The sequence below is a fragment of the Canis lupus genome, chromosome 6, assembly GCF_011100685.1.
Source record: "Canis lupus familiaris isolate Mischka breed German Shepherd chromosome 6, alternate assembly UU_Cfam_GSD_1.0, whole genome shotgun sequence".
NCBI classification, from domain to species: domain Eukaryota; kingdom Metazoa; phylum Chordata; class Mammalia; order Carnivora; family Canidae; genus Canis; species Canis lupus.
In genome coordinates this window covers 19,695,749-19,716,975 of record NC_049227.1, presented here as the reverse complement: position 1 = coordinate 19,716,975, position 21,227 = coordinate 19,695,749, and the positions used below count along the sequence as shown (strand labels likewise).

Below are 21,227 nucleotides of genomic sequence, written 5' to 3'. Positions count from 1 at the left end.
TGCCTGTGTCTCTGCCTCTCTCTCTCTCTCTCTCTCTCTCTCTCTGTGACTATCATAAATAAATTTAAAAAATTTAAAAAAAATAAAATAAATAAATTGTTGAAGCGTACCTAAAGAATGCCATTTATATCAAGATTGATAGCATGTAGAACAATTCCATGTTGGTTCAGGGGTACATCCTTTTCAGTGCACACCAAGTTCAATGGTGAGCATGAGATTCTGGATTGCCACAGAGAAATGCCATGGGGAGCAGTAAATGGGTTTGGAGTTTATCAGTATTGTCTTCTTTCTTGAGTGATGAGCACAAGGATGACAAGGATGTTTTCATCCTATTCTTCCCTTTTCATTTTTGTATGTCTTAAATAATTTTAACAGCTTGGGGAGGGGGGAATCAATCATGTGACCCACCCAGAGGAAGAATTACCTTTCTTCCTGGCAGATCACCTCTCCAGGCCATGGTTAAGCTGGCTCTCCCTGTCTTGCTCTCCAGAGAAAGTAGAAAAGTCCAAGATCCTGCCATCGGGAATCCACCGTTCAAGGGCCAAGTTGCACCTGAGTAGGGAGATGCCCACCATGTCAGGCCCCCAGAAATGCCTCCCCCTCTCCCCATGACAAGCACTGCCCAGCAGCCAAGTCATATAGTCGGGAGCTGGGCTTTGGGGCAGATGGAGAATGGAGTGAGGTGAAATGAGACCATGCATGCCAACATCCAGCTCAGTGCCCAATGTGCAACATGTCCTCCCTCTGTGGTCCTTCTACGGCCCTAGCACTGGTCCAGGGAGGTCCCTGTGCTTACCTGCCTGCGCTGACTCTGTCTCTTGGTGGAGCACTCATCTCACTGTCCAGGGAGCACATGACTGTAAAGGCAATAAATGCAGGTCTTCATCCACATGGAGCCAGATGATGGGGGCTCCTGGAAAGAGAACAAGGCATCTATCAGAGGATCACAGGGGAGGCTCTGGGATAAGAGCCCTCTGCGTGAAGAACCTCAGGGGAGAGTGGATGCTCCTGGAGGGTGATGCTGAGGGCCAGAGGGTTTTGTGGTTTCAAAAGTGTGCACATTTACTACACTTAGATGTGTCTTCATGTGGCTATACTTACCTATGTATATATACATACAGATATATATTATAAATTCATCTACACATATTCCTATGTATTCATATATAAACACATATACTGTGAATGTATTTGCACACATATACATCCGTACTTACATATATATTCATATATGTGTTTATATATACTTGTGTATGCATTTATGTATTTTTTCACAACAACACCTATATTCCATCTTGAAGTAGAAGGTTCCATGAGTGCTGGGCAGCAGCGATGTGTGCTGGAAGCTCTGGGCAGACCCTGTCCAGGTGCTTCCTGTCCTCAGAGCGTCCCTCCGGGGAGTGCTTTAACCAGTGTTGCTCCATTTCCCAGGCCAGGAAGCTGGGGTTCAGAGAGGTTAGGTTGGCCACAGGATGCCGCAGATGGAGGACACGGGATGTGATCTGCAGGATGCCAGAGCCCCAAGATGGAGAGGGATGTTCTGCTATTCACAGAGCCCTGTCCAGGCTACCCTCCCATCCACTTCCTGCCCCAGGGGCCTGTGGCCCCAACCCACACTTGGACTGTGGGGTCTACCAGGGAGAGACTTCTTCCTGGCTGTCTCTGGAGGGTCTCACAGGGCACTTTGCATTTATTTCCTCGCAGTTCATGTTTGTGGAGGATGTAACCTTCACCATTCATTTGGGACATCTTTAAGCATGACTCTAAAGTGGGGAAGCTGAGACTCAAGCTCATGTTCATCTGACTTCTAAGTCACTAGGCTCTGCCCCTGTCTGGGTCATTACCAAGCTACACATCACTCCATGTGCTTCAGAAGGAAGCTGAGCTGTTTCTAGAAGACCATCTTGCCCCATAATCCAGAGGCTCCTGGACTCCACACCTGGCCTTGACCCTGCTTTTCCTCTAACCCCCACATCCCGTCCCTCAATGAGCCCTGATACTTGCCTTTCAAATACACCCCAGATCCCAGCACTGCTGCCCAGCTCTCCTACCGCTCTGGTCTGGGCCCTTCCTGTTGTTCCTGGGACTCCTGTGCTATAGCCTGACTAGCTCTCAGACGCACCATGCCTGTCCCAACTACCCCACCACCACCACAGCAGCCTGTTCAAACTCCAGTTCACCTATCAATGCTGAAAAGTCTCCACTGTCTTCCAACTCACTGGAGCCACAGATCCCAGCCTCCCCATGGCTGCCTCTATGACCTCTTCTCCTGGGGCCAGCTGGCTCTGCCTGAGGGACAGTGGCCCGGGATGGTCACAGGCACATAAAGACACATACATCACACACATGTACACACACAGCCTCAATCTCTGTCCTTGTGCCCCTGCTCTACTTGCCTTCTCACATTTATGATCACACAACAGATACTTGTTTACATCTGTCTACCCATCTCTGAGGTCAGAGCCTCACCCACTGCCTGACACAGAGCAGGCACTCAGTAAGTATTGGTGGAAGGGAAGGAGAAACAGGATGTCAGGAAATATTTGTTGAATGAATGAATGAAAATCAGAAAAACATCTGAGTTAGAAGTCATCCCAGTGTGTCATACTCAGAGAACTAATGCCTGACTTAGCCAGGGCTTCTGCTGGAATATTAGGGATAAATATAAAGGGGGTTGCATTTCTGGGCTACTGAAGCTCTTTCTCATCCCCATCAGGGCACACGGATGCTGAGATGCTGAGGGTAGACGCTGGGGCAGGAAGGCAGCCCAGAAGCCCCGGCAGACACCTTCAGAAATAAAGCTCAGTCCAATGAAATGCATTGGCAGTGTCTGAGCACGTGGCACATAGGTGTGTAAAGCTCACTCTGCTGTGGTAACAAATCCCCCATCTTGGTGGCTTAGCACAGACATCTCTTCTTGCCCACTGACATTACAAATACATTTGGTGGGGCGCAGGGGTTCTCTATGTACACAGCTACTCGGGGACTCAGGCTCCAGCCATTGGGAGGCCCCGCCATGTTCGGTGCTTGGCTTCCCAGGGCCCTGCAGAAAGGGAAGAGAGGGCAGCCCGGGTGGCTCAGCAATTTGGCATTGCCTTTGGCCCAGGGCATGATCCTGGACACCCGGGATCAAGTCCCATGTCAGGTTCCCTGCATGGAGCCTGCTTCTCCTTCTGCCTGTCTCTCTCTCTCTCTCTCTCTCTCTCTCTTTCTCTCATGAATAAATAAAAAAAGAAAGAAGAAGAAGAAGAAGAAGAAGAAGAAGAAGAAGAAGAAGAAGAAGAAGAAGAAGAAGAAGAAGAAGAAGAAAGAAGAAGAAAGGGGAGAGAGAGGCAGATGTACATGAGGTGTTTCTATCTCAGGCCTAGAAGGGTGACATGTGTTTCTACAGGCCTAGGAGAAATGGGATGGTTTGCTGAACACAGAGCATTGTCTGTCATATCAGGAAAGGGCCAGTCTCCAGAATGTACAGATCACGGGGTCTGTCACCAGGTTTCTTGTCTGAGCCTTGCCCGGGATGCAGGCTGAGGTCCTGTGGGTCCATCATCTGTATGAAGTATCTGAAAGTCTTGAGGGAAAGGGAATTTGGAGAAAGAGGTTGGAATGTGTGTGTGGGCACAGGAGAGGTTTCGAGGTGGGGCAAACAGCAAGAAAGACTGGAAATCAGAGAGGTAGCTGATACCTGGCCCACAGAAAGAGAAAGGGCCTTGTGGAGAAGCACCCTCCAACCCACTTCTCCCCTGACATGGGAGTGTTGAGGCTCTGGGACCATGCACTTAGAAGGGTGCTGCTCTGTTTGGCCCTCAAGCACTTGCTCCCTGAGGGTATCTTGAAACAGCGTCTCGGCAGGTCAGCTCTGGTCTGACCCCTAGCCTGGACAGGGACAAGGGCACCGCCCTCAGGTGGCTTCAGGTGTACATAGGAATGAGAGGACTGGACCCAAGAATGAAAAGCTCACCTAATATGCCTTCCCAAGACTTCACAAGCAACCAAGAGAGACTTCCAGAAGGAGAGTGTTGGGTCAAGCCACAGCTATTTTTTTTAATTTATTTTTTATTGGTGTTCAATTTACTAACATACAGAATAACCCCCAGTGCCGTCACCCATTCACTCCCACCCTCCACCCTCCTCCCCTTCTACCACCCCTAGTTCGTTTCCCAGAGTTAGCAGTCTTTACGTTCTGTCTCCCTTTCTGATATTTCCCACACATTTCTTCTCCCTTCCCTTATATTCCCTTTCACTATTATTTACATTCCCCAAATGAATGAGAACATATAATGTTTGTGCTTCTCCGACTGACTTACTTCACTCAGCATAATACCCTCCAGTTCCATCCACGTTGAAGCAAATGGTGGGTATTTGTCATTTCTAATAGCTGAGTAATATTCCATTGTATACATAAACCACATCTTCTTTATCCATTCATCTTTCGATGGACACCGAGGCTCCTTCCACAGTTTGGCTATTGTGGCCATTGCTGCTATAAACATCGGGGTGCAGGTGTCCCGGCGTTTCATTGCATCTGTATCTTTGGGGTAAATCCCCAACAGTGCAATTGCTGGGTCGTAGGGCAGGTCTATTTTTAACTGCTTGAGGAACCTCCACACAGTTTTCCAGAGTGGCTGCACCAGTTCACATTCCCACCAACAGTGTAAGAGGGTTCCCTTTTCTCCACATCCTCTCCAACATTTGTGGTTTCCTGCCTTGTTAATTTTCCCCATTCTCACTGGTGTGAGGTGGTATCTCATTGTGGTTTTGATTTGTATTTCCCTGATGGCAAGTGATGCAGAGCATTTTCTCATATGCATGTTGGCCATGTCTATGTCTTCCTCTGTGAGATTTCTCTTCATGTCTTCTGCCCATTTCATGACTGGATTGTTTGTTTCTTTGGTGTTGAGTTTAATAAGTTCTTTATAGATCTTGGAAACTAGCCCTTTATCTGATATGTCATTTGCAAATATCTTCTCCCATTCTGTAGGTTGTCTTTGAGTTTTGTTGACTGTATCCTTTGCTGTGCAAAAGCTTCTTATCTTGATGAAGTCCCAATAGTTCATTTTTGCTTTTGTTTCTTTTGCCTTCGTGGATGTATCTTGCAAGAAGTTACTATGGCCGAGTTCAAAAAGGGTGTTGCCTGTGTTCTCCTCTAGGATTTTGATGGAATCTTGTCTCACATTTAGATCTTTCATCCATTTTGAGTTTATCTTTGTGTATGGTGCAAGGGAGTGGTCTAGTTTCATTCTTCTGCATGTGGATGTCCAATTTTCCCAGCACCATTTATTGAAGAGACTGTCTTTCTTCCAATGGATAGTCTTTCCTCCTTTATCGAATATTAGTTGACCATAAAGTTCAGGGTCCAAGCCACAGCTATTGACACAGTCCGGCCATATCCATGGGCTACTACTGACTCTGGTGTTACATAAGCCAGAGAGTAGGGGTGGGGTTCTGGTCTCGGCACAAACCCCCAGGTGTTCACTCCACTCCCCTGGCCCACTGTGCACTGTGACTGGGGTAGGTGGGATGGGGACAGGAGTGAGTCACAGTATACTCCCCATTAATTCCCAGCACTGGGGCACCTGCCCTGCTTTGTATTCATGTAGGGGCAGAGCCAGTCCTGAGCCTCAGCCTACGTGCCTGGTGCCCAACCCTGCCTCTCTCCTGCCAGCCCCCTAAAGCTAGACCTGGTCCCTGCTTCTCACAACAGTTCAGTCCCACCACACTACCTCCTCTGGCATCACTGCTAAGCCACCATGTCTGTCCCTTCCCTTCTGACCCCTAGCAGCTATGAGAAGCCCCTCATATCTCCCAGAAGGATCAGGATTTCCACAGCAAAAGAGATGCCTCCGTGTACAGCAGAGGGAAGCTGAATGGCCCCAGGCAACAGGAAAGGAATTCATAATAAAGACGACAGTGATAATTAACACAGACGCACTGATGACTGCCAAGGGGCTGAGTGGCACACTCTCCAAGGAGGGCCTTCCTCCTCCCCACACACTGCATCCCAAACAGAGCCAGCCAGCCCTCTCTAGACCTATACAGTCAGGCTAAGCACCAGGGCCAGCTGTCTCCCAAATGCTAAGACAACAGTTCAGTTGTTATGCTTCTTGCTCTTTTGCGGATCATGGCTACCCTTAAGAATCTGACAAAAGCTGTGACTCCTTCCTGGTGGGAAAGCATATATGTAGCTCATCACAAATTCTGCTTACAATTTCAATGAATTCCCCAAGCCCTTAAAACCCAACTATGAACCCTTTAGGGGACAATGAATTTTATTTTGACTCATCCAGTAATTCAGCAGAAATCTATTCAGCATCTACTAATAAGTACCCTGTCAGGTGTTCTCATCTACAATGCTACTTAGCCAGAGTAGCACACAGAATCACCAACGAGAAGCACACCAGGCAGAACCTAGCCTCCTGGCACGGTAGTGCTCCGTGCTGGCTGCACATTGGAATCACCTAGAGAGCATTTTAAAATTCTGGTGCAAAGCCTCACCCAGATCAATTAACTCAGAACCTCTGTAAGTGGGATTCAGGCATTTGTGGACCATCCTGATGTAGAGCCAGGGTAGAGAACCATGGTCCTAGAAAATCCAAACGTGTTTTTTAAAAGTTCCCTAGGTGGTTGGGATGCACACCCCAGAGCAGTTCATTCATTCATCCATTCAGCAAATGTCTAATGAGCATCTACTATGTGTCAGGCAGTATGCTGGGCATCGGAGTCACAGCAGACAATAAGAGATCAAAATCTTTGCCCTCACTAAGATATCTAGCAGAGGGAACTGGCAGGATGTAACCGACACATAAAAAGACTTGCAAACTGTGTTTGATGCCACGAGGCACATAAATTAGGAAGTGACACAAAAAAATTATAGAGGGACCTTGTTGTAGAGGCCAGGGAAACTTCCTGGGGGACACTTGAGGTGAAGCTTGAAGGCCAAGGGGCTGAGGGAAGAGCATTCCAGGTGGTAGGAATAGCCAGTGCAAAGGCCCTATAGCCAGCCAGAGCTCAGAATAAGAAAACAGCCAGTGTGACCCCCATTGAGGTGAGGAAGGAGTAGGGTGTGATGTGGGACCAGGCTGAGAGAGAGGAGCCAGACAAGCCGGGGCCTTGGAGGTCTGGCACAGAGTATAGGATAAACTCCTGACTGTCATATTCTCTCTGTCCTCCCAAAGTTCTCAGCATGGAACAAGAGGCTCGGAAGAAGTGGCATCCTAAAGAAATACAGCTCAGAAGGGGCTCAGCTGGGATGCACACCCAGGCCTCCTGACATGACAAAGCCGAGGTCATAGGCCTTGCATGCAGTGTCCCCAGCAAGGTGGTTCTCGCCACACTCTCTGGCCCTAAGCCCCTTCCTGCCCACCTCCAGCCCCAGCCACTGATGTAACTGGTGCCAGGTCAGCATTGTTCTCCCTCCCACCCCACCCCGCCTCATAAACCCATCACCATGGGAACCGGGCCAGCCAATCAGAACACTCCCCTTTGAAAGGCCACCCTATAAATTGAGCCTCCTCTCCCCAGATAAGCCAGACACACCACTCACAGGCCTCCCAGGGCCTCCTCCCCCTGGATAAACCAGATCAGTTGCCCCCCACCTTCCTCCAGGGTAGAAACGGGGAGTCTGCTGCCTGGAATGCTCAGGGCCAAGCTCCAAGCCTCTTGCCCCCCAGCATAGAGTCCCAGCCACCCACTTGGCCACACCATGACACAGGAGCAACTCAGAAGCCCCTGAGAGTTTCAGGGGGTAGCCTAAGAAACCCATGGAGCAGTGAGAGCGGCTTGCTGAGCCTGCAACAGTCCAGCTTGGGGAAATGCAGTGACAGTGACATCAGCCTGTTGAGCAGCGGATATGCAGGGGATGAGGAGAACAGTGAGGTCAGCCTGTTGGGCAGCACTCCAATCTTGAGGTTGCAGAGAAGGCTCCTCACCCAGGCCGGCAGCGCCCTGACCAGCCAGCTGTGCGCTGTTTACTCGCCCAGCCAGATAGGGAACCGGCTAGCCAGCCAAGCCCACAGCGTCAAGCAGACTGGAGGGGAAAAGTGAGACCAGCCTGCCCAGCAGCAGGGACAGCAGCCTGACCAGCATGAGCTTCATCAGCCTGGGCAGCAGTGCCCTAAACTACCGGGTGAGTAGTGGGCTGCTCAGCTCCGTCAGCAGCCTTCCCACCAGCCAGGCCAGCAGCTGCCAGAACATCCCAGTGGACGGCAATGTGCAAAGTGGTGTGCAAAGTAACACCAGTCCTCAGGAGGACAAGGCTGGGGGCAAGGTCAAAGCTGGCGACCAGGTTGCCAAGGGGGAGCAGCCTGCCCAGATGTGTATGCCTTTATGAGCAGGCCCACTGGCCACCAGGTTCTTGAAAAATACAGACGTGAGGACCCAGCCAACCTAGACTTCACCCAGAGTGGTTATTGCCAATACAAATGCCTTTAAAAAAGTATACACTGACAGTTCGGAACCATGGAGAAGCCTCATTTGTAGCAGGGTCCCGTGTAGCGAGAACTATTGATGATGAGCACCATCCACACTGACAATCAGCAATCGACGGTGAGACCATCTCTACTGAGAAGCACTGTTGAGGACATCTGTATGAAGAGCCATCGATGCTAGGCCTACGTGCATCAACCTCCCTTGGCCATACCATTGTGAGCCCCAGTGACCAACCATCCCTGACAGAAACCATCAATGACAAAACCATCTGTATTGAGAAACATCGAGGTGGGACCACCGGTGCCAAAACTCATTGGTGGGGACAATTGTGATCAGCAGCAAACCAACTCTATTTAGAACCATCTGAAGTTAGAAACTCCCATGAAGAAACCATGCTAAGCGATGAACACCATCTATAACCAATAGCAACCGTGATCAGCTCCGAAGAAGCAAGCACCAGCCACAGCCGGAACTGTCCATGTCGAGAGCCAGCTGAAGGAAGCACCAACCACGGGGAACCGCAGCCTTGGGGTTGCTGGATCCCTGTCAAGCTCGGTCAGATGTGCTGCCCACAAGAGCCAGCAGCATTCGGAGAGGACACTCATGACGGCTGTGTTCCGGGAACCCCATCCCTGAAGAGCATCCTCCAAGAGAGCTTTTCCCTTTCATTTTGAGCAGTGTTTCCAGGTAGCTTCAGCCCAGAAACTTCCCAGAAGCAAACGCTCCCCAGTGCCCCTTATCTATCTCTATGTGCATCTCAGAGGAGGAAGAGACAAGAAGGGAGGCCAGAGATCGTCTTTGTGGAGACGGTTGGACAGTGCTTCCTATGGCAAGACAATGCCATGATCAATCCTAAATGGTGACAGAAACCAACTCAGCCAAGAATGGCCGGGATGAGTCAGCTCTGGACCATTTAGCGAACGTGTCCTAGTTGGGTGGGAAGACTGAGGCCTCTGTCTGCCCTTTCTCAGGACAATGAAACCCTTCCCTGGGGGCTGACCACACAGACCCTGGGGAGTGAGGGTGTCCACTGAGGACTGGAAGTCAGAACAGTCAACAAAAACGTCCACTAGGTTCCAGAAAGAAAGCAGAGGGGGCACCAAAGACAATAAAAGGTGTCTGGAGAGGCTGAGTGTGTGTATGTGTGTGTGTTCCCGGCCGAGTCAGCAGCGAATTGCAAACACACCAAAGAACTATGTTGAGAGGAGGGCTTAGCTGCCAGCTTTGCTACCTTCCAGCTGGTGATCTGGGGCAAAATGCTTAACATTTATGAGCTTGGTTTCCTCACCTAGAATATGGGAACAATAACCCCTATTTCATGCATAGGTAGGATGGTTATGTGAAAATGTATATTAAGTATCTTCTATGCCGTACTAAATGTTTAGACCCTTCCCTTTCCTCGTTTATAAAATGGGCATGGCAGTTTCTGCCTTGCTTCACTCACAGGCACACAAGGATCAGGACTGCTAACATGGACAATGTATTGACCAAAACAAAAAAACCAAAAAACAAAACAAAACAAAACAAACACAAAAAGCAATAGAACCATAGCATCTGCTTAGGAGTCAGGATGGATCGGCAGATGGTTCGATAGGTTTCAGCCATCAACCCAGCTCTCTCGGTTGGAGAGCACCACGTGTCCTCCTCGTCTAGGCCAAGTCGTTCAGCAGGAGCAGAGCACTCATGACCTAGGCAGACCAGAGAAGCTCCCGGCAGGCTCTGGGGCTGCCTCACCTCCTCACATCCCCATCGCTGCCCTGCTCTCCTTTCTCAGAGGTGGGCAGAGGGTGCACAGAGGCAAAGCTGTAGGGACAGCAAAGCTGAGCACTGCACACTGGAGCCCTCAGCCTGGAGGCCACAGACTCCTTGGACATAGCGTGGCCAAAACGAGCTCACCACCTTCCCCTGACCGCTGCCTCCTGCCTCCCTTCTCAGCAAACGGCATCATCCCCCTCCATTGTTCAAGCAGGGACCCTTGTCACAATGGAGCCTGCCCCTGCCTCAGCCCCTGGTCCCATCAGTCCCTAGCATCTCCCCTCCCCCACTGCTGACCCCCTAATCCAGGCTGTCCTCTTCCCTGCCCCCCAGACCAGTGGTTCCCAGCCCCAGCTGCACAGCAGGACCACCTTGGGAACAATTACAAGATACAGATGCCCGGGCATCAGAAGTGTTTAAAGCTCCCCAGGTGATGATAATGTGTAGCCAGGGCTGGGAAGCACCGTTGCCCTTGCTCTATTCCCCCTCAAATGCCCTTTAGCCCCCTGGAGCCTAAAACTGACATAGGTATGGAGCTCTGGCACACTGGAGAACATGCACCCTGTCTAAACACAAGCCAGAAATCCAGAATTCTATGTACAATCTCCTGATTTTTCAATATTAGTCACTAATTCTAATTCTTTTCAAAAAGAGGGAGGAGTCAATGAACATTTCTGAAGGTAGTTGCAGGACCACACACTCAAAGGCTTCTGCTCCTGAACAGAGAACGCAGAGATCTTTCTGACACAAAAATCTACCTATATTCCTTAACTGCTTAAAAACTTATGAATCCTCCTACTGTCCAAAGGGTCTGACACAGTATTCAAGGATCTTCAACAAACTGACCTAAATACATTTCCCTTCCTGGACTCCTGCTACTTCCTTCAAAACCTCGATATATACCACCTCAAACCTGTTGGAATTCACACGCAGTAAATTTACCCTTTTTTGCATACGGTTCTATGATTTTTGACAAGCATGCACATGATGGTCAGGCATCTGCCACCACACCCTGAATACCAAATAAGTTTCATCACACCCCCAAAATCTCCCTCTTGCCCCTTTTGGCCAGTTCCTCCCACCCCAGCACTGCTGACTAGTTTCCTGTCCATATGGTTTTCCAGAATGTCACACACGTGGAATCACACAGTACATAGGAGCCTTATAAGCCTGCCACCTTCACTTAGCCATTTAAACAGCCACATTGTCTGTTTAGTGCTGAATAATGTTCCACAGTCCATCAGTTCTCTGGTTGAGAGGCATTTGGGTTGTTTCCCAATCGAGGAGGTTACGAAGCGAGTAATAAACATTAACGTACAGGTTTCTGTATGAACATAAGTTTAGCATTTCATTTGGGTGAATACCCACAGGTGGGACTGCTGGCTGGTACGTAAGTGCGTACCACATTGTAAGAACCTGCCAAGTCACTTTCTGAAAGTAGCTTTACTTACAGTTGTCAGCACTTTGTCTTTGTCAGGGTTTGGGTTTTTCATTTTGCTCTCAGTCTCTATTCATTGTCTTAACAATAAGGAGTAGTTTGTCTCAGTCTCCCATTATTAACTCAGTTTTATACATGGGGAAACTGAGGCACACAGAGGCCAATTCTGTGTACATGTGTGGTGGGGCTGGGATTTGAACCCAGGCAGTCTAGCCCCAGAGTCCATGATCTTAACCATTAATTGCTCTACCTTGCCCTCCTTGCTTTGGGCATTTAGGGCCATGGCATACCCAGGCGACAGGCCTCCCCCACATGCAGAGCCCCCAGCCAGCTGTGCTTCGAGCCCCTTAAGCATGGCAGCTCTCATTGTATGTGTCTGCCTCCCTGACAGGTGTCACTCCCTTACTCTTCCTTTATCATCAATGCCCCTTGCTCATCAGTGGCAACAATGGTTGCAAAATGAATGAATGAATGGTAGAGACAGTGAGTGAAGGATAAACAGCCGAATCAGAAGAAGAAAGCTGGGTCCTCCAAGGTCTGCACTCTAGCAACTACATCCCACTGTCCGAAAACAAATGTGGCTCAGGATTCAAAAATTAAACACCGTTCCATGTGCACGCCTGCACCCTCGGCACAGCTCCAGCCTTCTCTCACTGTCTGCCCAGCAGCTATGTCTCAACTCAGCTCTCTCCCACCCCAGCACGGGGGACACAGCAAGCACTTGAAGCAAGGACCATTTTTCAAGTGGGTATGGTGATTTTTTCTTTCCTGTCCACTAGCTTGGCGTTCAGGGTGCAGCGGGGTTGGAATGATGGGTTGGCTGCAGGCGCTGGCTCCTGAATTATTAACTGGGCCGGGGAGAGAGTTGCTTACAAATGCTGTCCATCCAGCAGCCCAGGCAACTCACAGACTTCAAACAGTCCTGGAGCAGGGAGGCGGGAAGGGGAGGGCCTCGCTCGGCTGGTGGGCCTCACACACTGACCAGATCTGAAGCCTCCCTTCCTGAGCACTCCCTTGGCCTCCATCTCCCGGCCCAGCCTGGAAGAAGTTTATTTTTCTTGAGTTTTTCACACCATGGGGCCTGCCCTGTTGGAGTCAAGCACTGGACCTCTCCTCCCCTGTCCACTGCAAAACTGTGAGCGAAATGAATTGAGTCTAGTGATTAAGGTTCATTCTGAGCCAGGAGCCTGGTGGGTAAGCCAGACTCTTAGTCTGTGGCTCATTGTGGGGAGAGAGCAGAGCAGGGTGTCTAGAAACAGAGCCTGAGATGGGGGTTCTTGTAAGGTTTATGGAAAGGGTGTTCCAAGGAGAAGCACAGTAAGAGACACAGGATGGGGCTGGAGATTGGCCTCAGACAGACCCCGTGGGGGGCTCTGGAGCATCTACTGAAGCTTGGAGTAGGTCCTACCATCAGCCAAAGGGAGGCAGGCCCTTTGTACCTCCACACCCTCACCAAACATAACCTCCTGGGTGGAACAGCTCCAGTCCAAACAGGCAACTCTCCAGAGAAGGGAAAGCTGTGAGCCATTAGTGGCCATGTGGGGCCGGCGGTCCAAACTGGTACAGTGTCTCCAAAGAGTGATCAGGACCCCAGCTCCTCTGGATCTCCATTCCACCCTCCATAGGATGAAGTCTGCATCCTCATGGTCCAATGTGGCTGCCCAAACTCCACCAATACATCTCCATTCAACACATCAAGGAGAGCAGGGGGAAGAAGGAGAGAAGAAAGGCTTGACCTTCTTTTGTGAGGAGACTCCCCAAAAGTCTCATACAACACAGCTACATGGAGCTGAGGAAGTCCAGTCTTTATTCTAGGAAGCAATGTGTAGGAATAAAAACTGGCTTTCTGTTACTAATAATGGCGGAAGGAACAGATATTAGGTAAGTACTGCCTCCCATCCATTCTCCCCTCAGAAGCTAAAGGGATCTTTTTAAACCTCTAAAAAGAATCACTCTTTTACCTAAAATCTTCATGGTAGTGGGCAAAAATGACCCTAATGTTTAGCAACTCCTTGCATGGAGAGGAAGAGTCTACTTTTTCATCCCCTCAACCTGGGCTGATCTCGTGATTTGCTCTGACCAACAGGAAGTGATGCTCTGCACTTTTGGGTCTAGGCCCTAGGAGGCCTGTGGCTTTTGTTCACACACTTTACACTCTCCAACCATCCTATCACCAGGCCTGGGCTACCCTGTCACCTGAGGAGAGTCTCCAGCAACCCCCCCCCCCCGCCATCCTTACCGAGGCCATCATAAACCAGCCAGCCCCACATGACCCACCAGCTGAGCACAGACGCTTGAACAAGTCCACCTACGATTAGCCGGGCCTGACTCAGACCAGAGGAGCCACCAACTGAGCCCAGAACAAATTTTTGCCCTACAGGCCAGCCCCAGCTAAATAAGATGTAGTTGCTTAAAATTATTACGTTTGGGGATAGTTTGTTACACAGCCAAAGCTAACTGATAATGCTCTGCTGACCTTCCCCTGCTCTCAGGGTAAAGAACAAAATTCCCGCCACCACCATCAAGGGTCTGACCTTTGCTCACCATTCCAGCCTCATCACAAAACTCATTCCTCTCTGTGAGGCCTTCAGTTCCACAGACCCACCGACCCAGGACCTTTGCAGCAGCAAGTCCTCTATCTAGAATATGCTCTGCCCCTTCACCTGGTTACTGACTACTCTTCCTGCAGAGCTCAGCTCCCATGTCACTTCCCTGGGGAAGGCTGTCCTGCTCCCACCACCCCACCAGTCTCCCCAGGACACACTCTCAGGCCACCACGTCCCTCTCTTTTACAGCACGTAGTGCTGGTTGTCACTTACACTTCCTTGTGTGATTCTGGGATTAAAATCTGCCTCGCCTATAAGTCTCCCACTCCATAGGAGCAGGGACTGGGTCGATTTTGCTCACTGCTGTGTCCTTGGAGCCTAGAATAATTGCTTTTCACAGTGGGTGTATCATTGTGTCTCCAGCATCTTTAGAAGCATGCTCTGCACACAGTAGGTGCTCAATACCTACTTCACAATGAATGGGTTGAATCAGCATTGCTGGGGAAACTGGTCAAACCTTGGTTGTAATATTAGTTCTCAAAATATGAAAGGTGACAATACGGGAAGCAACAGAGGTTGAAAGTCGCACATTCATCAAGTTTGTCAAGGTCATAAATGTGACTGTTGACAAGAGTTACCTTGTGGGCTCATCTGAGTCTCTCCTCAATGGATGTCAGTTGGACTTTGTGAAAACTTGCCTAGAATCCTTTTCTTCCTGATGAAAATCCTTCGCTTCCATATCACATTAACCCCAGTGTGGGCACAGGGTGGCCTCAAGCCAATCCTAGACTGGGCAGTGATTTTGAGGACAGACTCTGGATGCAGAATCCCTGGGCACCAGTCTTCGCTCCGACACATGCAAGGAACATGTGCCTTCACCTTCTGGATCCTCAGGGTCATCCATCATCATCATCTGTAAAAGGGATGAAAGCAGGTCCTCCAAGGGATGGTAAAGGGTAAACTCATTTGTGTAAAGCCCTGTGGGGCCCGGCGCACACAGTAGGCCCTCAATAAACCTCAATGACAGTTGTCATTGCAATGAGCCCAAGGGCCTGCGTGACTCTCCTCACAGGCAGCTTCCTCCCCACTCAAGCTGCACTGCTGTCACTTGGCTGCTCTTTCTGCCCAGCCCCTCCCTGCCCTGGCCCCAGGTACCCACCCACGGCCTGGCACAATGCGGATGGAGGTGAATGTTTGCTGAAGACAGGAGAAACTGAAGAGGGATGAATGAATGAATGAATGAATGAACTCCGCATTCACTGGCTAAGGCGTCCGCCAGGCGGCAGGGAAGCAGGGCAGAACAGGGCACCACTTCCACCTGCAAGTTGCTCCGAGCTGGGGCCAGAAATCAGAAGTGCCCGCCCACAGATGTCACTTAAGGACCCGAATTGCTGGCTCCCTGAGACCGGCAGCCCCAGCCTCCATCCCCACCTGCCAGCACACCCTGAGGCTGACCACCTCCGCTCCAAACTCATTTCTGGCTTGGTCCATGTAGAGTTTACAACACTGGGTGAACTGTGCAGAGAGTTTAGCAGCACAGCAGAGCAGAGGATAGAGCCCGAGAGGGCAGGGGCCTCACTCAGCCTGCAGCCAGGGGAACAAAGAAGCAGGGCACAGACTCTGTTCCCACACAGGACCATGCAGGCGACAATGGGTAGGTCAGTCCCCTTCCTTGGCTTTAGTTTGCCCTGAAGGTACGTGAAGGAGCTCTAGCAGACAAATGGCTTTTATGCATTTTTTTAAAAGTCCTTGAATCCATTCCTCCTGCAACCCAAATGAAAGTAGACACATGCACAGGTATGAGCAGAGCTCACTTGGGAGAAGGCTGGGCAGCCAGGCAGGGCTTGAGCCAACTAGACCTCTACATCCCACACGTGTCCCCTTGGTGGGAACCCAGGCCACAGGAATCTGGGAAGAACAACAGAAAAGATGGTTCTGACATTTGGGACTCTGAAGTCCCCCAGGGCTCAAACCCACAAGGGTCAGGCCAGACGAGTAACAGGCATGAGTGCCCCATGAGCCAGATTTACTGGTCAGAGCATCTTAGACTGTACTCCTTCAAGCCGACCCGTATGGTGTACACATCAAACAATGATTTTCTTACTTCCATCAAGAAATGTGTGCTCTCGGGGCACCTGGGTGGCTCAGTGGTTGAGCATCTGCCTTGGGCTCAGGCAGTGATCCTGGGGTCCTGGGATTGAGTCTCACATCGGGCTCCCCACGGGGAACCTGTTTCTCTCTCTGCCTATGTCTCTGCCTGTCTCTCAAGAATAAATAAATAAAATCTTTAGAAAAAAAAGAAATATGTGCTCATTTTTCTTGAAATATGTGGCTCTTTTTGTCATCTCTCGTTTTTCTGTGTTTGATGGAGAGGTGGATACCAAGAAATAGTTTACATTCTTCCTCACTTTGTAGGAGAAAACCAGCATTGCAACTGGCAGAGAGTGATGGAAGCCACTCCCCAGAACAGGGAGGTGACAGGGAGTAGAGGGGACCATCCACAGGGCAGAGGCCGCTCAGTGTCCGCCAGTGGCTGCCTTGAAGGAAGGGGATCACCATGTCTGCTACCTCTAGAAAATAAGAATCTCAGACTTTTTTATGAGAAATCTGATTTTTAAATATTGATTTTTTTCCCCCAAACAAAACACTGCTCCAACAAAACATACCACAGTTCCGGATTTGCCGCAGGAGCCACCAGTTTGAGACTTCCACTCTAAGTCTGGTCTAGGAAGCCAGTGTTCCTTGGGGACTGACTGCCTTCCTACCCTGAACTTGGCAAGATCAAGTCTGAGCTAACTCTGCAACTGGGGGGCATGGCAGGGGGATGTCCATCTTGGGAACCCAAACAAATTCCCTCCGCCTGCCACAGAGATCAGATGTAATGTATGAACTGAGACAGGAACGCAGCTTGAGATTGGATGGACCATAGAAACAGGAAGAATAAATTTTTTCAAAAATAGTGACAGGCAATCTGTTTGATCAGGCTGAGAAGGGTTTACACCAACAGTCTGAGGGTTTACACCAAAAAACACGCACCGCCAAGTGCTCTGCCCGCCACTCCCAGGATCTTTCTAAAACAAATCAATGGAGTTCCCAGCACCCTGCTTACACCTTTGCTGGCTCTCCCTTGCCCTCAGAATCAAGTCCAGGCAAGTGCCTTAACTTGACCTTAATGCCTTACAGGGTCCAGCCTCTTATCCGGGCCCCTCCCCTACATGCCCCATGTCCCCTTGCTGTCCCCACAAAAGTACTTTTCCTTCTCTCTCTACTGGAGATTTACACAAATTTCCTCTCTAACCTGGAATACCCTCCTCCTTCCCTTCTTTTCCTACCCAACTCTCTCCATAGGACTCAGGTTAGGTGTTGCCTCCTCCAGAAAGCCTTCCCTGATCACACCTCAGGCTGAATTTAGATGTCACTCCTGCACCCACTACCTCTGCTTCACTCTATCTTTGTCCAGGTCACTGTGAATTCCACTTCCCTGTGCAGTTTCTCCACTGGGGAAACAAAACCCCCTATGTTTAGCACCCAGCAGGCACTCAGCAAACCTGTGAAGGAAGGAAGGAGGGAGACCTGAAATGGAATAAACCTGATCCTGTAAATGCTTTGGGAGATTGCTCTTTCTGGGAATGGAGGCCTCCAGTGGGTACTCAAAGTCCCTTGCATCACTTGGACCTCAAAGAATCCTAGTCTGTTCAAGGTTGGTAGGACTGCTTCTCAGAGAAGGACACAATTTATCTGTGGTCGCACAGCAACATGTGGGCAAAACTGCAATGCAAATTCAAATCAGAACTCTGTTGTGTTGTTGCCTTTTATTTACTTCCCCAGTTGCCCCTTTCCCCTCTGCCAAGGGCTCAGGGAAAAGTCAAGGTGATGGAGCCAGTGGCGGGGGTGGGGAGCACAGACACAGAAGGTATTTTCTCTTCTAGATCTTTGTGGGCATTAACTCTGTGAATTATTCATCAGAAAATCTGCTTGAGGTAGTGTCTTAGTCTTAATTTTCAATTCCCCTAATGCTGGCCAATTCTGTGCTGAAAACCTTTCAATTATTAATGTTTCTAAAACAATATTTGTTTTCTCGGCATCTAGCAACAACCAAGGCCTCCTACGAGTGATCCTGCCCCTAAAATTCCCACAGAGAGGTTTGTCTTGCTGAGGAAGCATTTCAGAGGGGTCAGGAGTGTGTCAGGGCACCGGCACCGCAGCCAGACAAAGACCATTAAGCCCATGCAGAGACAGGTATCAGGAACTCCCAGAACAAAAGAAACGATAAAAATAGCAAAATTTTTTATGATTACTATGTACTGGCATCTTATGCGCCAAGGGTAAAGCTAAACAATTTACTTCTACTTATTTAACTCTTGGTTTGCTTTTGAAATTCAAATAACTCCTTTAAATTGAAAACAAGTCTTAAAACTGCACATAGAGTCAAACCCCTTCTGTTCTAAAAATCCTGAGGAGTATTTCTAGGTAAGGCGGAAGTATTTCCAGATGAACAAGACTAGATCTGCTTAGACTTGATTCTCTAACCAAATTATAGAGAATGGGAGGAAAAAATGGTTATTTACAGAAAACTATTATCTGCACATGTACTCAGAGGCACACACTCAGTTGCGGAAGACACTGAAGTATATATAGGGGCACCTGGGTGGCTCAGCCGATTAAGCGTCTGCCTTCGCCCCAGGTCATGATCCCAGGGTCCTGAGATCCAGCCCCTCATTGGGCTCTGCTTGACGAGGAGACTGCTTCTCCCTCTCCCTCTGCTCCTCCCCCTCCCTCTGCTTCTCCCCCTGCTCATGCTCTCTCTCATTCTCTCACTCACTCTCTCTCTCTCAAATGAATGAATGCAATCTTTTTTAAAAAGTATATGCTAGCATCTCAGAAGCAATCCTCAGAGAGCTTAGCTTATTTTCTTGGATTTTAAGAGGCCTAAGATCCTTCTTCATCCTCGATCTTGGGAGCCAGATAGTGCATCCCTTGTCTGGCACCAGCAATCTGATGCCCTACAACAAGGGGTCCGTGCGCAGCATATTGAGTGTTATCACAGGGGAGGGTGGGGCCACTTCTGTGAAGAAGTTCAGGGACCTCCGTGAAAAGTTAGCTGTACTTGGCTCACTCGTCTCTATGGTGACAGCCTCTTCCTCTCTACCAACATCACAACTTAATATTTCTGTTCCCAGGTTTCTGCCCTTGGAGAAAATCTCACTAGGTCTTTTGCACAACTGGTTACACCAGGGTCCCCAGGATGACTGAGATCTCGGCGTACAGGTGCATATTGAGCAGAAGACATCTTTCCTGTACAGCTTCACTCGGATTCTGGAATTCGAAGTTCAGCATCTAAATCCATTAACTTTGGGATGCCTGGGTGGCTCAGCGGTTGAGCACCTGCCTTTGGCTCAGCATGATCCTGGGGTCCTGGGATTGAGTCCCACATTAGGATCCCCTGCAGGGAGTCTGTTTCTCCCTCTGCCTATGTCTTTGCCTCTCTGTGTGTGTCTCAAATTAATAAATAAATAAAATCTTTAAAAATTAAATAAATAAATCCATTAACTTCATGTCATAGGCTGAAAACTTTTCTTTCTTTCTTTTTTTTTTTTTTTTCTTTTTTTTGGTAAAGCTTTTACTTATTTGAGAAAGAGAGCACAAGCAGGGGGAGGCGCAGAGTCAGAGCAGGGCCCTGATGTGGGGCTGTATCCCAGGACCCTGAGATCATGACCTGAGCTGAAGGGAGACACTTAACCAGGAGCCCCTGAAACCTTTTCTTGAAATGGAGCTTCCAATACCAGTGCCAAGGTGTCTGCATCAGCCTCAGCTCTTAGCATAATGATGTCTTCATTGCCCACACAGTTTTATATGTTGCACAGAGTGGTGGGGTTCACGCCCATGGCCAAGTCACTGTCACAGCCTGACGTGTGGAAACCTTGGGACCGCAGGATGAGCTACGCCAGGGAGGCATGGGACGAGTCAACGCTGGGCAGGTTCATGCTGCTCAAGCTGATGTCCCAGCTGGCCTCGATGCTGAGGTCCTTAAGAGACTCCAGCACCTTCTTCAGGATGGAGCCCTGGACTAGGCACACTTGGAACATGGTGGCCGAGTCACAAGGATGAGGCTATGGGTGGAGAAAAGGAGGAAGGGGTAGCCAGCTGAGGTGTCACAGGATGACAGCAAACGGGGAACCCAGTGCTGAGATCCTGTGACCCAGGAAGGTCACAACCTACTTATGTAACTTACAAAAACTCACTGCAGTAAGGCTCATCAGTCCCATTTTATGATGAGGAAAAAGACCCAGAGAGACACAGTCTTTGCCTGTGCTTCCTCAGCTCCTCAATGAGGAGAACAGAAGTTGGACCCAAGTCTATGTGACTTCACAGCCAGTACACTCTCCACCTCGACAGTATGGCACCACCAGGGATTTTAGTTGCATACAAGGAAGAACTTTCTGGAAGTAAATGATGTTATTCTCAAAGAGCACTTGGAATAAGCCGTGGCTGGGAGATACGAACGGGAAGAAATTCTGAATGGAGAAGCTGTATCAGGGACAACATCTGTATTTCTGGCTTGGGCAACTGGGTAGGTGACTATGCCATTCCTCAGATGAGGAAGATCCCAAGGCAGATATGGAGGAGGCAGGGAGGATGGTGGACTTAGTCCCAGACAAGCCAAGTATTAATTGCCAGGGGAGCACCCAATGTAGCTGTTAGAAACCGTGGTGGCCCACTGTGCTAGATCGGGGCCCCGGACACAGATTGGGAGGCAGGCTCAGTGGGACGGATGGAGTTCTCTGCGGGGAGAGGCACCAGAAGGAAGTGAGGAAGGCAGGATCTGGTGGAGGGACAAGCTGGCCTATGGTGTGGTTACAAGTGAGGCTGCTGACTGTCCCACACTGAGCTCTGGAGCTGAATGGCTCCTCAGAGTTGCCCTGAATAGAAACAAAGGGACCAGACCTTCACACCCCCAGCCAGCCTATTACTGGCCATGGCTGCCTCTGGGAGGGGCATCCACTCGGGTGAGGTCAAGCGGAGATTTGGGATTTTTGTTCAGGGCATTGGCCCGGAAGATTGAT

At 49.6% G+C, this 21,227-nt stretch overlaps 1 protein-coding gene, 1 long non-coding RNA gene and 1 pseudogene across 5 annotated transcripts in view; 1 reads left to right on the top strand and 2 right to left on the bottom strand.

Annotated features, from left to right (window-relative positions):
* The window catches only part of LOC102155858, a 30,625-nt gene extending 28,287 nt beyond the window's left edge, over nt 1-2,338 (bottom strand). For 3 of the 4 annotated variants that reach the window (XR_005360766.1, XR_005360769.1, XR_005360767.1), the window contains exons 1-4: nt 2,181-2,338; nt 1,284-1,502; nt 797-913; nt 425-552 (exon numbers count right to left, since the gene is read on the bottom strand). This is a non-coding gene — a long non-coding RNA (uncharacterized LOC102155858). The remainder of the gene's footprint in view (nt 1-424; nt 553-796; nt 914-1,283; nt 1,503-2,180) is intronic. The other variant, XR_005360768.1, reaches the window with a different exon arrangement.
* A 5,201-nt stretch (nt 2,339-7,539) lies between these two features.
* On the top strand, nt 7,540-9,556 carry C6H16orf82 (chromosome 6 C16orf82 homolog). The gene is given in 1 exon segment (NM_001145760.1): nt 7,540-9,556. A coding segment is annotated over 1 exon segment (477 nt). The 5' UTR covers nt 7,540-7,563; the 3' UTR covers nt 8,041-9,556.
* A 9,536-nt stretch (nt 9,557-19,092) lies between these two features.
* LOC100687515 lies at nt 19,093-20,249 on the bottom strand (annotated as a pseudogene).
* Nucleotides 20,250-21,227: the final 978 nt, after the last annotated feature.